The following is a 15,604-nucleotide window of genomic DNA, read 5'->3' on the forward strand; positions in this document are numbered from 1 at the left end:
ATGCACTACTTTTGGAGGATCAGACACACATCAATCGCCATTTTTGAAGAGTCTAATCAAACATAAGTTGGAGGTGGTTGATGTGAAAGGAGAAGAAAAAGGCTGTTTTTGCCTTTTACTTGTACTATAGTACTATTTTATTTTATTTTTCTAGAGAGTTTTTTTTTATTCTTTCTTTTTAGGTTTTGATAGTCCATCATATTGTATATGCCCCCAAATCTTCCTTGAAATTCAAGGGAGCATTGTTCTGTTTTATAGATTGAAAGGACTTACTTAGGATCATTAGATGTCAAAACATGACTAGGTGAATTCTGTCACACCTGTTCAAGTTTTGATGGGTACCTGTGTTGTTGGGAGATAGCAGGTACCCCTGGAATAGTCGCGATGCATGCAAGTTGGCTCGGACACCAAGGTCATAAAAAAGAGAGCATGTTTTGCCTTCTACTTGTACTATACTATTTTCTTTTTGTAGAAACTAGAAAGTTTCTTTTGTTCTTCTTTATAAGCTTTCCAAGTCCATCCTGTTATATATGTTCCAAATCTTCTTTGAAATTCAAGCAAGCATTTAGGATTGGATCTAGAAGGTTAACTACAAGTTCCCATGAAACCAACAATTTACTAAAATATCTATAAATATATGTCATATCGTTGTAGGAACGCATACATTTAAAATCCTGAATCCATTTCTAGTCAACTTAGAAACGAAAGTTATTTGTTTTCTAAACAAAGTGAAAGTTCATTTACAAAGATAAACATGAACATTACATCTATAAACAGAGAACATCAAGGTCATACCACTCAATTCAAATAGAAATTATGTTAGTACAATATTTTTTGAAAAAATTGTGCATTTAATCCATGATCCAAATTTCCCTTGACATATTCAATAAATCTTTTGACTAATTTCAATACAATAATTTGTTTTTTAATACAAGTGACATAGAGCTATTGTTCCTTGGGAACATTAGTAGATGAGACCTCATCACTACATATTGGGCAAACCTACAAAAGAAAAATATATAGAATTATTAAACATAAAAAAAATGCTAAAAATATAAATTAAGAGTATTTAACAATTAAATTACCTTCTTTATTTGAAGCCATTTTTTTATACAATCTAAATGGTAGGGATGATCACATGGAAGTGCTACTAACTTCTCTCCTTCTTCATATTCCAATTGACACACAACACACCTATATATTCATCCAAAAATAATCACTTTTTCAATGTGTTATAAATTATTCAGTCAATCGACGCCAATGCCAGTATCAAACTCCAGGTGGGAAACCAAAGAAATTCTAATGGCCAAGAGGTGATAATCACGTCTTATATGTCATGTTGACCACGTGAAAAAAATAACTAAAATTATTATATGAAAGATCGAACGATTTAAATTTTTTTTCTCTTTTTTTTTGGTTAATATCTAATTTTCAACCACTTACTTGTCGACAAGTGTCTTGGAATTATTAGATTGAAATGTAGAAGAATGTAAGGATTTGTTGATTTCTTCTTCAGTTAATCCTCTGTTCTCTACTCCAACAAATTCTCCTAAAGCAATTAATTCCTGTAACAACATTTATATACTTAAGTAATTAGTAATCTCATGTATTTTTTGAACTAAACATTACAAATTATCATATTAGACATTACAAATTATCATATTATATACCTCATAAGATAATTCATCTGGATCTACATCATCTTCCTCCATATTATCGTCATCATACTCATCGTCGTAGAACTCTAATTCAAAATCTACAAACAAAGGCGATTTTATATCTCAAAGACTTGAACTCGAGACCATTTATTACTTCTTTATAGGATAAGGTAATTAAGTTAATTAATTACCTTGAATCTCACTGTCTAAAAATTCTTCATCAGAGGCAGTAATTTCTTCATCTTCACTTTCACTTTCATCCATAGACAACATAATACATACCCTATCCTGAAAAATCACACATTCATTAATTTCCATGCAAATTGTTAATTCCTTTTTCGTCAGTTGCAAAAAATAATAATCTTTTTATGTATACATGTACATATTTAAAAGTTTGGCTCATATATGTCATTTTCGTTTGAGAAAATGCTTATCCATGCCATTATTTGTTAATGGAAAACAATTTCTATTTTGCAAAATCATCTTTTACACGTGGTCAATTATGATATGACGACGTCATTAATTAAATCATTTTTTTTAAAGAAAAAGGCTCAAATATGTCATCGAACTTTGAAAAAAGGTTCATCTATGTCATCCATTAAAAGTTTGGCTCATCTATGTCATTTCAATTAACAAATAATGACATAGATGAATGGTGATCCAAACTTTTAATGGATGACACAGATGAGTATTTTCTCAAAGTTCGATGATATATTTCAGTCTTTTACCTAAATTATATTTTGATTCTCCTAAGTAAAAATCTTGGCTCTGTCACACCATACAACAAGAATTAAATTTTAAACACAAGATTAGAGTATAAAAAAGTATAATACATACCTCATCTATTTGGCTAAGAGGTGTTCTTCTGGTAGTTGGCTTCCTCTGTTCATCATCAGCCATAATAATTAATTAATAAGTATTTCTTTAATTTGTTAACTTAATTTATGCAATTGGATGGCAAAAATAATATGGATTGAATGGGATGTTATAATGAGAAATATGGAGGAATTTGTGGGTTAACTTAAGTCTTAAGAAACTTTCATGCAAAGCAAAGAAAGAAATCTAAAAGCACTTGCATTCAATTTTCTAAGATTCCAATATTCTTGTTTTCAAGTTTTGTCTTTGTGTGCTACTTCATATCAATTAATTTAGAATATATCTTGGTTGCATTAACAATTGATACTATATATTTTTCATTAGTTTCGTTCTTCTTACATGTTTAAGATCACAAGATTAAAGAATATTTTGGTGTATTATAGATATCTTTAGTTTTAAACTATAATATTCGAAAATCTTATTTACTTTTAAAATTTCGTGTCAAGTCAAAATCTCACAAATGGTAGAATCGAATGGAGTACTAGTTATAGAAAAAAAAAGTAAATATTTTCATTAAGAAGAAATAAATAACTTTGTATCTCAAAAATAATTTCAAATATACTAACAACTCTCTTAAAAAAAAAACTAGAAGAATAGACTTCAAATAGATAAAAAAAAAAAAGTTTAAGGGCTCCAATATATCAATTTTTGGCTTTAGGCCTCTGATATGCTTGAGCCGCCCCAAGATAAAGATAATCAATCGCTTTCCAAATTTAAAAATACGTAAGAAAACATTTTTGTGACCTTACCCCTTAATTGTGTACATGCAAATATACATGAAAACAAAAGCTAGTTACTTGAGAGTGTGGATAACAATAGTACTTAGCACTACCATATAAGCTATTTCATATTAAAATTTAAATGTACATGTGCATAAACACAAATAGTATACATTATTCTTTCAAATAAGTCAATACATTATATATATGTGTAAAACTTTATCATAACCTATGTCTAAATTTCTATCTTTTGATCTTCTTCATCTTCAGTTGTTGATGATCATAATCTTGGTTATCAGTTGATGGTCTTTGATCATCTTGAGAAACTGGAGCCACACATATTTCCAATGTATTTTGATCAATAGAATCAACAAGATTACTATTTGAAATATCACCTATTTTCTCATCTCCTATATAAGTAAAGTTGTCATAATTGAGATATGGATATATATTTGGATCATATCCATGAAAATCATGATTTTGTCCATTTGAATAATTATTATCAAAATTGTTCATACTACCATAGGGTAGTTGATGAGAAAAACTTGGTTGCATTGTTGAAGTGGAAGCAATGTCAGTAATATTTATGAGTGGTTGATATTGTTGCAACGAAGAAGAATGTTCATCTGACCACGATGAATTATTAAAATTTTGATCATCGTTATTATCGTTATCATTATCATTGTCATTGTCGTTGTCATCGTCATTGTCATTGTCATTCTTCTTTCTATTTTGATAGTATATCACACAAAGTGTTAACTCATAATCTGACTACAAAAATAAAAAAAAATAAAAAAATGTTAGTCAAATATAATCATAGAATATACTTGAAAAATAAGAAGGAAATTAAATAAAAAGTTTACATACCTCATTGTTTAGTAGTGGAGAATTGGTAGGAAATCTATACTCTGACATAAGCCAAGAAGTTTTTTTGCCTTTTGAATTATTTGGACTTGATTTAAAGTAGGCAAGAGGAGTTTTTGTTCCAATTGTATTATTGGTTTTTGCTATATCTTTACGTGCTTGTGTAGATTTCCAATAACCTTTTCCTGAATGTAAATTTCTTGCAATTTTATTTCCATTACCAAACTTCTTTTTTGATAAAGTAAAGAAATACATACGTCCATTCCAAAGTTTTTCAGCAAACCCTAGCAAGCAAAATAAACTCAAATTAGTATAATATTCTTAATCAATAAAATCGTGATAAAAACGTTAAATTTGGAATACAAAGAGGTTCACACAAGTCAGAAGCGGATCCACATGGTTGGTGAGGGTGCACATGCACCTATTAACTTTAAAAAAAAATCATGTGTATTATATATGTATATCTATCTTAAGAAACTAGCAGAAAGTAAGATACAATTAACAGTGCACCCATAAATAACATAGAAGTGTCCTTGTGCAGCTGGTATAAGCTAGTGATATCCCACAAATTAAACTCACAAAGTCTCTGGGATTGTGAATGCCGATTAAATTAGAAGGAATACAGACTAACCAAATATAAAGACTTTACATTTATGGTAAGAAACTCAGGACAAATACCCAACAAATTCATCAAGATTTTTTAAAAAAAAATCCATAAATCAGGAGGAATTTTTTTTTAACTAAAAAAAAATGCTAGCTAAGGATAAGAATGTGTACCAGATAGTTGATGAGGTTCATATTCATAAATATCAAGATCAGTAAAAATTCCAGGTGGAATATAACCATTAGAACCTTTAAGTTTCAAATACATATCCAATTCTTCATCCGTTGGCACAAAATGGAAGCCTATTGGTAATATATTCTTCCATTGACGATCATATTCATAATTTGATAAAGCCATAACAATTCAAAAAATAAATAAGTAGAGAAAGACTATAGTATAAATTTTCAATGCTAAATTTTAGGGTTTGTGAAATAAAGAATCAGAGAAAATTGAGTGTATTTATAGGAATGTTTTGGTTATCCTACGTAATGTATGATTTGGATTAGAGAAATAGAATTTAATATGGAAAAGATTAATTTTGATAATCCCACTTTATTTTGTAATTTGGATTAGAAAGGAAAAGATTAATTTAGGCAAATTATAAATATGGATTCTACCGTACTTTTACCGGAACAAGTTAGCTAATTACAGGGTACAAGCTAGTACCGGTCCGAACTGTTGCATTTTAGTTTTTAATTGTGGAATTATTAATATATTTGAAATATTTTTGAGATGTAAAGTTATTTTTTTATTTTTAATAAAAAGGTTTTCTTTTTTCTAATAATAGTATTTCATTCGTTTTAATCGTTTGTGGGATTTTGATTGTTATGGAATTTTTAAGAAAAAGAGGACTATATACGGATAAGTTCTTATAGAATATGAAATTGTTTCTATTTAAAAGGGAATCACTCAAGGTTTTCATGTTTCGGCTATTACTATATACAGGATGACTCAAGCATATTAGTGGTCTAAAGTCGAAAATAAATTGGAGACCTTAAAATTTTTATTTTTTATTTAAAGTTTATTCTTTTAGTTTTTATAAATGTAGAGTTGTTAATATATTTGAAATTATTTTTGAGATGAAAAGTTATTTCTTTCTTTCTAATGAAAAAGAATTGCTTTTTTCTATCGGTAGTACTCCATTCGTTTCACTCATTTACCGAATTTTGATTTGATATGAAATTTTAAGAAAATAAGTAAAAAAAATCAATAACATGTTATTACTAACCAATAAATACGTTTTCACAACTTTCAAATTTCCATTCTAACACAATTTAATACAAAATACAAATAAATAAATATTGAATCAGTACACCCACGAGCACCTACCATCTAGTACACATGATATGAGTCAATTTCAAACTCCTCCAAAACCACACAACTTTAATTTAATTAAAGAGAAAATGACTTACGATAATCAACTTACATAAAACAAAACATGAGAAAAAAAAACTATAAATATTTATTATTTCAAATGATCGTAATAAAGAACTTAAATATTATTGTTGATGAGAATTAAGCAAATTATTTCATCTATCTACAAATAATATTCTCCAATAATCAATACATATTCTCCTGATTTTTTGTTATACCTAAATCACATTTGGAAAATACTTATATAGGAAGTGTCTCTAAAGCTAGTAAACACTTCCTAGATAAGAATTTCCCATTATTTCCTCAACCATATATATATATAAAAAATAAAAAAAAATTGAAACTATATCAATTTATATTTGACTAATCAAGCATCATAATCAAATTGCAAAAGGGGTTGCATTAAGGAATTGATCTCATTAAAGACCAAATCCTCTCCTTGGTCATGACCAAAATTACCAAATTCTTGAGAATCAAAATAAGTTTTTATATCCTCAGGGAAGCTACTACTTTGTGGTGGGTCCGGGTCGGGTAATTCGATCGGTGCAGGCGGGCACTCGACAGCTAACGTCATTTCCATCATTTCCTTGAACTTCGTAGATTGGAGCAATAGTCCGAGAGCTGACGTAGCAGAAGATGGTCGACTTTGAGATGTTGAAACATCAGAAATAGGTGTGTTTGTAGTAAGTTGTAGATCGGGATAAACAAGACCCATAGAGGATGAGGTCGTTGTCGTGGTTGTGATTGTGGTCGTATGATTTGGAGTTGAAATCATGTTAGTTTCAACATTAGGGTTTGATTGATTGTTCTTATTAGGTTTTAGCCATTTGATGTAACGACTAAGGTCAAAATTGGTCACAGCATTTAGTCCACGATATTCAATAGCTGCCATGTCATATGCAGTTGCAGCCTCTTCTTGTGTAGCTAAAAAAAAAAAAATTATCAAAAAAATATATATTTAATTTTCACCTGTTTAATTAGCCTATGAAAAAGAATCAGGTTGATAGATTATGATCCTTAAAAAATAATTAATTAAATAAAAATATATCTTTAATGTCATAAATTAAAATAGTAATATTTTTTTACACTAGCTTTGAAATGAGTATGATTAGGTAATTAATATACATGTTTATAAAAAGGTACTTACCATATGTTCCAAGATAAAGATACTTATTGCCAAAAACTCTGCCTATTCGAGCTTCCCATCTTCCATTATGGTGATGTCTGCGATCGATCGATGAATAAAATGCTCAGTTGGAACAAATCAAAACAATAATATTACAAAATATCGTTAATTATATTTGATACCTTGCAACTCCGCGATATTTTGAAACTCCTCTTGAGAATCCACTACTTTTCCTATATATTATATCAATTGATTAATCAAACAAATAATTAAAAAACTTTTTTTCCCCTCTAAGTGAAAATAAAATAACATTAATTTAGTACTCAAGTTAATTAAGTTACCTTCTCAATGATCCAATATATTCTTCTCTAGACTGATTCTCCATTGCTATGATTTCCTTTTCATAAGTTGATACCTAAAAGGATAAGATAATATCAATATTCAAAATATATGATCGATTATTTCATATAAAATCTTATGTTATTAGAGAATTACATAATTTTAAAGATTTACTTGATAAATATTTTTACACAATCAAAAATGTTTGCTTATTATATTGTTGATCCAAATATTTGATTTTTTCTCACGTGCAAATTTGATTCTTCATAAGTCAAGTATAAGTCAAGTACGTGAAAATTCTTTTAAATAATAAATGATAGTGAGACTCAAACTCGTGAGTCGTGACATATATCTGATCTAGTATCATGTTGAAATATATAACAATTTCAATTATCTTCGAATTTTTTTATATATTAGTTTGTGAATGACTGTTTTATAAAATAAAAAAAAGAATTTAATTAAGATGAGTTATTAATTACCGGAAAATTAAGAATGGTTTCACTTCCCCAGTATTTAAGTGCAGCCAAATCATAAGCATGAGCAGCTGTTCCTTCATCATCATAAGCACCTAAAAATAATAATTTTAATTAAATTTATTATTCACTTACCAAATAAATATAAAATCAAGAAAATTTAAATAATGATACATACCAAGATAAACTGCATTATTTCCATTAGAGTCCACCATTTCACAAAAAAAAAAGTCAATTAGTTTAGCAGCTTAGAGAATTAATTAAATTGAAAAATAAAATGGTGGGAGAAAAAAATTTAAATTATGAACCTTGTCTTCCTTTCTTGTTCTGAGATTCATTCCAGCAATTCTTATCCCATAAATGAGCTTCATACCTACCCGTCCATCGATGCCTGAATAAATAACTGTTAAAGTGTGCGATAATCTCATCTAAAAATTTAAATTATTATTTAATAATATTTTCAATACGACTCCTCATGTACGTGCAACCAATAGTTATTTTTCATGATTTAGCACGTGAAAATCTTTCTTGTATAATCTGTGGCAATGAGATTTGAACTCAGGACGTTTATCTCTCTGCTTTAGCATCATATATATTTGAATGTGTGAATCATAACACATTTCAACATTATGATATTAGTACAGACTAAAGGTCGTGAATTGATCAAGTCTCAATGACCACATACTTGAACAAAAACATCAAGAATTTAAAGAACAAAATCAAGAACATATATATACCAGTACAAAATAATGTGTGACAATGAGATTTGAACTCGGAACATTTATTTGCTTTGATATCATATTTGAATGTGTGAGTCATGACACATTTCTAACATGATATTAGTGCAAACACAGAAGGTCGTGAATTATGTCAAGTCTCAACGACCATATATATACTTGAACAAAAACATCAACAACTTAAAGAAGAAAATCAAGAACATATACAACATGAAGATACAAAATAATGTATGACAGTGAGATTTAAACTGAGTACATTTATCTGCTTTGATACCGAATGTACGTGAGTCATGACATATTTCAACATGATGATATTAGTGCAAACATAATGACCACATACTTGAACAAAACATCAACAATTTAAAGAACAAAACATCAACAATTTAAAGAACAAAACATCAACAATTTAAAGAACAAAACATCAACAATTTAAAGAACAAAACATCAACAATTTAAAGAACAAAACATCAACAATTTAAAGAACAAAACATCAACAATTTAAAGAACAAAACATCAACAATTTAAAGAACAAAACATCAACAATTTAAAGAACAAAACATCAACAATTTAAAGAACAAAACATCAACAATTTAAAGAACAAAACATCAACAATTTAAAGAACAAAACATCAACAATTTAAAGAACAAAACATCAACAATTTAAAGAACAAAACATCAACAATTTAAAGAACAAAACATCAACAATTTAAAGAACAAAACATCAACAATTTAAAGAACAAAACATCAACAATTTAAAGAACAAAACATCAACAATTTAAAGAACAAAACATCAACAATTTAAAGAACAAAACATCAACAATTTAAAGAACAAAACATCAACAATTTAAAGAACAAAACATCAACAATTTAAAGAACAAAACATCAACAATTTAAAGAACAAAACATCAACAATTTAAAGAACAAAACATCAACAATTTAAAGAACAAAACATCAACAATTTAAAGAACAAAACATCAACAATTTAAAGAACAAAACATCAACAATTTAAAGAACAAAACATCAACAATTTAAAGAACAAAACATCAACAATTTAAAGAACAAAACATCAACAATTTAAAGAACAAAACATCAACAATTTAAAGAACAAAACATCAACAATTTAAAGAACAAAACATCAACAATTTAAAGAACAAAACATCAACAATTTAAAGAACAAAACATCAACAATTTAAAGAACAAAACATCAACAATTTAAAGAACAAAACATCAACAATTTAAAGAACAAAACATCAACAATTTAAAGAACAAAATAAGAACATATACAACATAAAGATATAAAATAACGTGTGATATTGAGATTTAAATTGAGAACCTTTGTTTGTCTGTTTTGATACCGTGTATGAATGTCTGAGTTATGACACGTTCCAACATTATGATATTAGTGCATGCAAAAGGTCGTGAATTCAAGTCTCAACGACTACATACTTGAACATATACAACATGAAGATACAAAATAAGAATCGACATGAAATAATATAATTTTAGAAAATAAATTAAACCTTGTGACTCCTCGATAAATGGAGCTACGTTGAGGTGGAGAGTCTCTTGGCACAGTTTTTCTAGTTCTTTTCACTTTAACAATTGAACCAATAATATTATTTCCATTATTAGTACTTGAATTATTCCTAATCTGATTTTGCTGTGATAATTTCCCCATTAAAACTTTGTAATATTTTTTTTAAAACAAAGACTCTTTCAAAAGAAATGACTAAGTCTTCCAATGGATATAATGGGGCTTTTTAAAGGGAATTAATCTAAGATTTTATGAATTAAAAAAAGAATTTTATTAATTTATTATTTTTACATTTTTTTATGATTAAAAATGATGATAATTTTTAAGAGGGAAATTAAGGAAGTTTCGATTTTTGGAAGAACATGTTGTGCTGTCAATTAATTAAGAAAATAGCCGGCTTTATATGAGATTTTATTTATTTATTTTTGTCATCTTTATATGGCCTGCATGATTTTTTCTTAGTGTCCTAACTTGATTTTGTGGTTTGTACCTTTTTATTATTTTCATTTATGTATTGAGTAGTGTATGTAATATTTCAATATGTTTAAGATTTCTTGAATTTAATTATGTAAATTCGTTTGATTCACTGTATTTTAGTACGTAACAATGCTTTTGGTTTATTGAACAACATTTCCTTCATATATTTAATATTGAATTTTAACCTATGATCATAACCAAAAAGTAGTTATTAGTTTTTGATAGATACCAATCAGTGCTTATAAAAGATTGTTTTTTTCCCGTATTCGACGTACGAAGTCCACATTAGAATCTCGACTAAATCTGGATTGCACACTGTAGAGTCAATTCAGAGGATAATGCTTTCAACATAAATTTCTAATTAATGGTGGAGCAGCACGACAATCTATATTAGTAAAGATTGTTAATTATTCATCTGATAATTGATGTACGTAGATATATTTTATATCAATTATCATGTGTATATGGCTTAAACTCAGAAAAAAGTATCGTATCTTTTATAAAATACTAAAGAGACTTTCAAAAGGAATCATGACAATTAATGTGAGATGGTGAAAATAATGTGGTTAACTTCCAAAAATATTAATGGTTATATTTCTATATATTTATCAAGTCACTTAAATGATAATTATATTATATGCTTTCAGTTAACTCTTCATAATAAATTAAATTAATAATCTTAAAAAAAGTCAAATCACAAGCTACACATATTAAAAGTCTAACAACGCGTAAATAAATTCTTTGCACTATGCATTATCAATATATATATATATAGTTAAATCCTTCAAAATTATAAGTTACATGAAGTTGAAAATATGTTTAATTAATTACGTACACCCAAAAGTTATTATGACAAAAATTATTGTAGTTTATTTTTTCTCTTGGAATTGCCTTAATGGCCTCAGTCTATCACTATTCATTTTTCATTAATTTGGACACCCAAAAAGACTCCATTTATTTATTTATTAATAATTTGTTACTAACTTATTGTTTGTTTGTTTATTTATTTATGTTATCTTTGGAATTTAAAAAGGTTTCGTCGAAGCTTCTGCTTGCAAGGATAAACACCAAATTCTTTTGGTGTTTATGACGTTCATTTGCCAAAATGTTGCATATTTATTTGTCTCTTTTACATGTGTTTAATATTTATTTTGTTGGTTTTCAATAAGTATCTATAATTGTCAATAATTGCCCTAAGATAGTGGATTAGAGGCGGATCCAAAAATGTAGAACCCTAAATTTCTAATCTTGGCTCCGCCTATGTAGATTACATGTCCTCTTCTGATATATCACTACAACAAAGATAGGGTTTAACAACAATTATTTAGCGGTAATAAAATAGTTATCGTTATATTATATTTAACGGTAATAAATATAATTAATGACTTTTGTAACTGAATATTATGATATTAACTCAATTATTGTTAAATCTTTTTACGACAATAAATATTGCCACTTCTAGTTCATATCCCCGTTTTCTTTTCCTAAATTTAGTATTTTATAGTTTGTTGTGTTTCCACATTACCATCATTATTCAATTTAAATTTTCCTTACAAATATCAAGATATTATTCTGCAGACTCGTTATTAATTATATATATGATATGGTTATTTAGGAAAGGCTTCAATAATTTTCCATATATATAAAGTGTATACATCAATCTTTATCTAAAGGTGATGTCAATTCTATCCACTAGATATAAATATCTATTGCAAGATATACTTTTAAATGTACTTCTATATAAAAGCTAATAAATGGATTTTTGTGTTGATAGATCTTTTTGGTATATTTAAGTGTTAAAAGAAAATCCAAATATCACATGTATACAAGTTTTTCAAGTTAAACTTAACAAACCTATCATATTGGCCATTTGGCTTCAATCCTAGATAGTTACCTAAAACCACTAGAAGTGAACCATTTGTCAGTTGTTTAGCAAAGAAAAATTAAATCAGAATTAAAACTTGATCATTTATTCAATATCTAATTAATTGAATGGATCATATGAAAGAGTTATAAAGTATATAATATACCAATGAATACTGTTACTTGAAAAGTTCTTTTAAATTAAGTTATCCTTCTAGCTCTTAATATATGGAAATATTTGGATATATCACGTTAATGTGTTCTTGTTTGATAATAAGAACCACTGGACTCTTTTGTTTCTCGTTTGTCATGAACCAATCGAAGCACAATTGGTAGTATGGACCGACCCTTTTAATTTGGTGAATGAATTTCCTTTGGGCAAACAACTCAAATCTCACTAGAGTGAAATAATTAAAAGTAACTAATTATTTCATATACATTGTATCCAAGCGTGATTCACATGTATCTGAGATATACTGACTATCTCACTCGCTTCTCTCCTATCTCGCGCACCTTTCTCTATTTATATGTAGTTGTATTTCAGAATGTATCTAGATGTAACTAGTGTGGTTCACATGTAGTCAGGATACACGGACTTTGAAATGACCCAGAAGGTCATTTTTTGAATTTTTTGTAAAATAACCATTTTACCCCTCCTGATATTGATCCCGAGTTATTTCTAATTGGATTTTGAAATTTGGATTCGAGTTTTGAGTATAAAGTTGTGAATTGTGAAAATTTTAGAGTTTGAAAGGCTAAAGTTGTTAAAAAGTGGACTTTGGTGTCTTTTAGAGTTTTGAGTCTCACAATAGAATTATGTCGATCCCATTAGTCCCCAAATATGAAAATTGGACTAACAAAGTTGTCGGTTTCAGATTTGAAGTCTTTATGTGGATTTGAGGTCCTAAGTTGGAAACTGGTGAAATTTTAGCCTTTGGATTGACTTTGGTCAACATTCGGAGTTTGGATGCTCGAATCAAATTTCCGACAGTTTTGTAGGATTCGGGGGATTTTAGGCTTAGGGGAGGTCTTGGTTTCAGAGGTTCCGAGCTTGGTTTAACCGTTTTAGCCGTCAGGATTGGTCATTGCGACTTTCACGGATTTCAGGTCAAGAAGACCTCGAGTTCATATTTGGATGGTTCCATTGATTCCTAAACGCCAAGTTTAGTCATGTTGCATATTTGGTTTGTGTAATGAAGATTCCAATGGAATCCCAAAGGTCTCTTCGGGAATTTTATTGGCTTGTGTGAATTGCTGGTTTTGATCATGTAGGAACTTGGATTCTTAAAAAAATAACATGGAACCTAGGGGTTCACTTGAACCCTTTTCATCGAAAAATTACACTATATATGTAAGATCAAATTCTAATTTTATGAGTATATTAATTAAAATGAACCCTCTCAACATTAAAGAGAAGGATGGCCAAATGTAGAAGGGGTTCAAGTTCCGCCGGAAAGGCTGAAAAGTTTTGGGCCCAGATTCTCAAACAAATGAAAAGGCCTCATTGGTTCAATGTGAAGCTTTATCCTTTTTATTTTTCATTATTTTCTTTATTTTTTTAATTTGTCTTTGTTTAAATTTATTAGCCACATTCTTTTGTAATTTTTCTTTTATTCTTCTTATTTATATTTTTCATTTTGTTTCTACATAGTTCTCTTTCTATCTACTAAGTTGAAGAAATGATGAATTTTAATTAAATTTTAAATTGAGTTAAAAAAATATTAATATAAAATAAAATAAATTAAATTTAACCGAACGAAGAAATATAAAAATTGTGAATATTTTTTTAACTAAAATCTATTTAATTAATTTTCTTTTCTTTTAATTTCATTGTATTTTTTTTCAATTTTATTCTAAGGAGATGAAAATTAAACTAATCTTATTTGATTTATTGATCATTGTTTTTTACAAATGACTAACCTAGTAAATTGAATTAAATGAACTAAAAAAATAATTGATGTCATTTATTTATTTTCTGAATATGTCAATTTTTACCCCTTTTAAAAGATCTTGGTGATTTTTATAGTAACATATGATTGAAAGGCCACTAATTCAGTATTTTTTTTAAATAAAAAAATCAAAATAAAATAAAACATTGTGAAACTTAAAGAAAAAAAAGCACAAGAATTAAAAAAAAAACTCGATGGATCAAGGTAAAACGTAAGAAAAACCTAAACGCGGCATAACAAGACAAGTTAAATTTAGCAAGTTAAGATTAATATTTTTCTTTCCCATCTCACGTGTTTATTTCTTTATACTTCGAACCCTCTTCGAGAATATCGTGGTTCCACCACTGTTCATCAACTACTCCAATTATGGGGGGAAAATCAAGTTAATCAACAAATAATGTTGTAATGCATATGGTATTGATTTGAAAGTAGGCATTTGAGTAAAAGCTTCATAAAATGCGATTCATCAGTTCTACATAAAACGCATGCACTAAATGCGATTTACCTTTTCTACATAAAACATGTTCAACAAATCCTCTTTATGAAGCTTTGATAAATCGCGTTCGTCTAAAAATTAATTAGTATTTAAACAATTATCCCCTATTGTTTTTTAAATGAATAATTAAACTTACGCATACACATGTAAGAGTCCATCTCCACACTAACTTGTATCCAAGCGTGATTCATATGTATCTGAGATATACTAACTATCTCACCCGCTTCTCTCCTATCTCGCACACCTTTCTCCCTATATATGTATTTGTATTTCAAAATGCATTTGGATGTAACTAGTGTGGTTCACATGTATTCAAGATGCACCAACTCACTGAATGAATTTCCTTTGAGTAAACAACACTAATCTCTCTAGAGGACCTAACTTATCATCAATGTACTACATTATGAACAAACATATTAATTATATATTGTGTATACACCATTGAATTATATTAGTAAGATAGTTTCTGGTGAGGGAAAGAGCTTTCAGCTTTCCTGGCATTACTAATTTTGTAAG

At 28.1% G+C, this 15,604-nt stretch overlaps 3 protein-coding genes across 3 annotated transcripts; all 3 read right to left on the bottom strand.

Annotated features, from left to right (window-relative positions):
• Nucleotides 1-733: 733 nt before the first annotated feature.
• LOC102581976 (E3 ubiquitin ligase BIG BROTHER-related-like) lies at nucleotides 734-2,600 on the bottom strand. Its single transcript, XM_006350080.2, has 6 exons — nucleotides 2,496-2,600; nucleotides 1,850-1,946; nucleotides 1,671-1,756; nucleotides 1,444-1,565; nucleotides 1,086-1,194; nucleotides 734-1,002 (listed from the first exon to the last, which is right to left on the bottom strand). The coding sequence occupies exons 1-6, from the start codon at nucleotides 2,556-2,558 to the stop codon at nucleotides 946-948; spliced, it is 534 nt and encodes a 177-aa protein (XP_006350142.1). The 5' UTR covers nucleotides 2,559-2,600; the 3' UTR covers nucleotides 734-945.
• Nucleotides 2,601-3,496: 896 nt separating this feature from the next.
• LOC107061082 (NAC domain-containing protein 83-like) lies at nucleotides 3,497-5,078 on the bottom strand. Its single transcript, XM_015309823.1, has 3 exons — nucleotides 4,895-5,078; nucleotides 4,121-4,401; nucleotides 3,497-4,024 (listed from the first exon to the last, which is right to left on the bottom strand). The coding sequence occupies exons 1-3, from the start codon at nucleotides 5,076-5,078 to the stop codon at nucleotides 3,497-3,499; spliced, it is 993 nt and encodes a 330-aa protein (XP_015165309.1).
• Nucleotides 5,079-6,462: 1,384 nt separating this feature from the next.
• LOC102582304 (AP2-like ethylene-responsive transcription factor At1g16060) lies at nucleotides 6,463-10,447 on the bottom strand. The gene is made up of 8 exons (XM_015309824.1): nucleotides 10,290-10,447; nucleotides 8,342-8,424; nucleotides 8,212-8,220; nucleotides 8,040-8,128; nucleotides 7,563-7,636; nucleotides 7,404-7,454; nucleotides 7,243-7,319; nucleotides 6,463-7,019 (listed from the first exon to the last, which is right to left on the bottom strand). Exons 1-8 carry the CDS (start codon nucleotides 10,445-10,447, stop codon nucleotides 6,463-6,465), a joined length of 1,098 nt encoding a protein of 365 aa, XP_015165310.1.
• Nucleotides 10,448-15,604: the final 5,157 nt, after the last annotated feature.

Source organism: Solanum tuberosum, unplaced genomic scaffold (assembly GCF_000226075.1).
Source record: "Solanum tuberosum cultivar DM 1-3 516 R44 unplaced genomic scaffold, SolTub_3.0 scf00116, whole genome shotgun sequence".
NCBI lineage: Eukaryota > Viridiplantae > Streptophyta > Magnoliopsida > Solanales > Solanaceae > Solanum > Solanum tuberosum.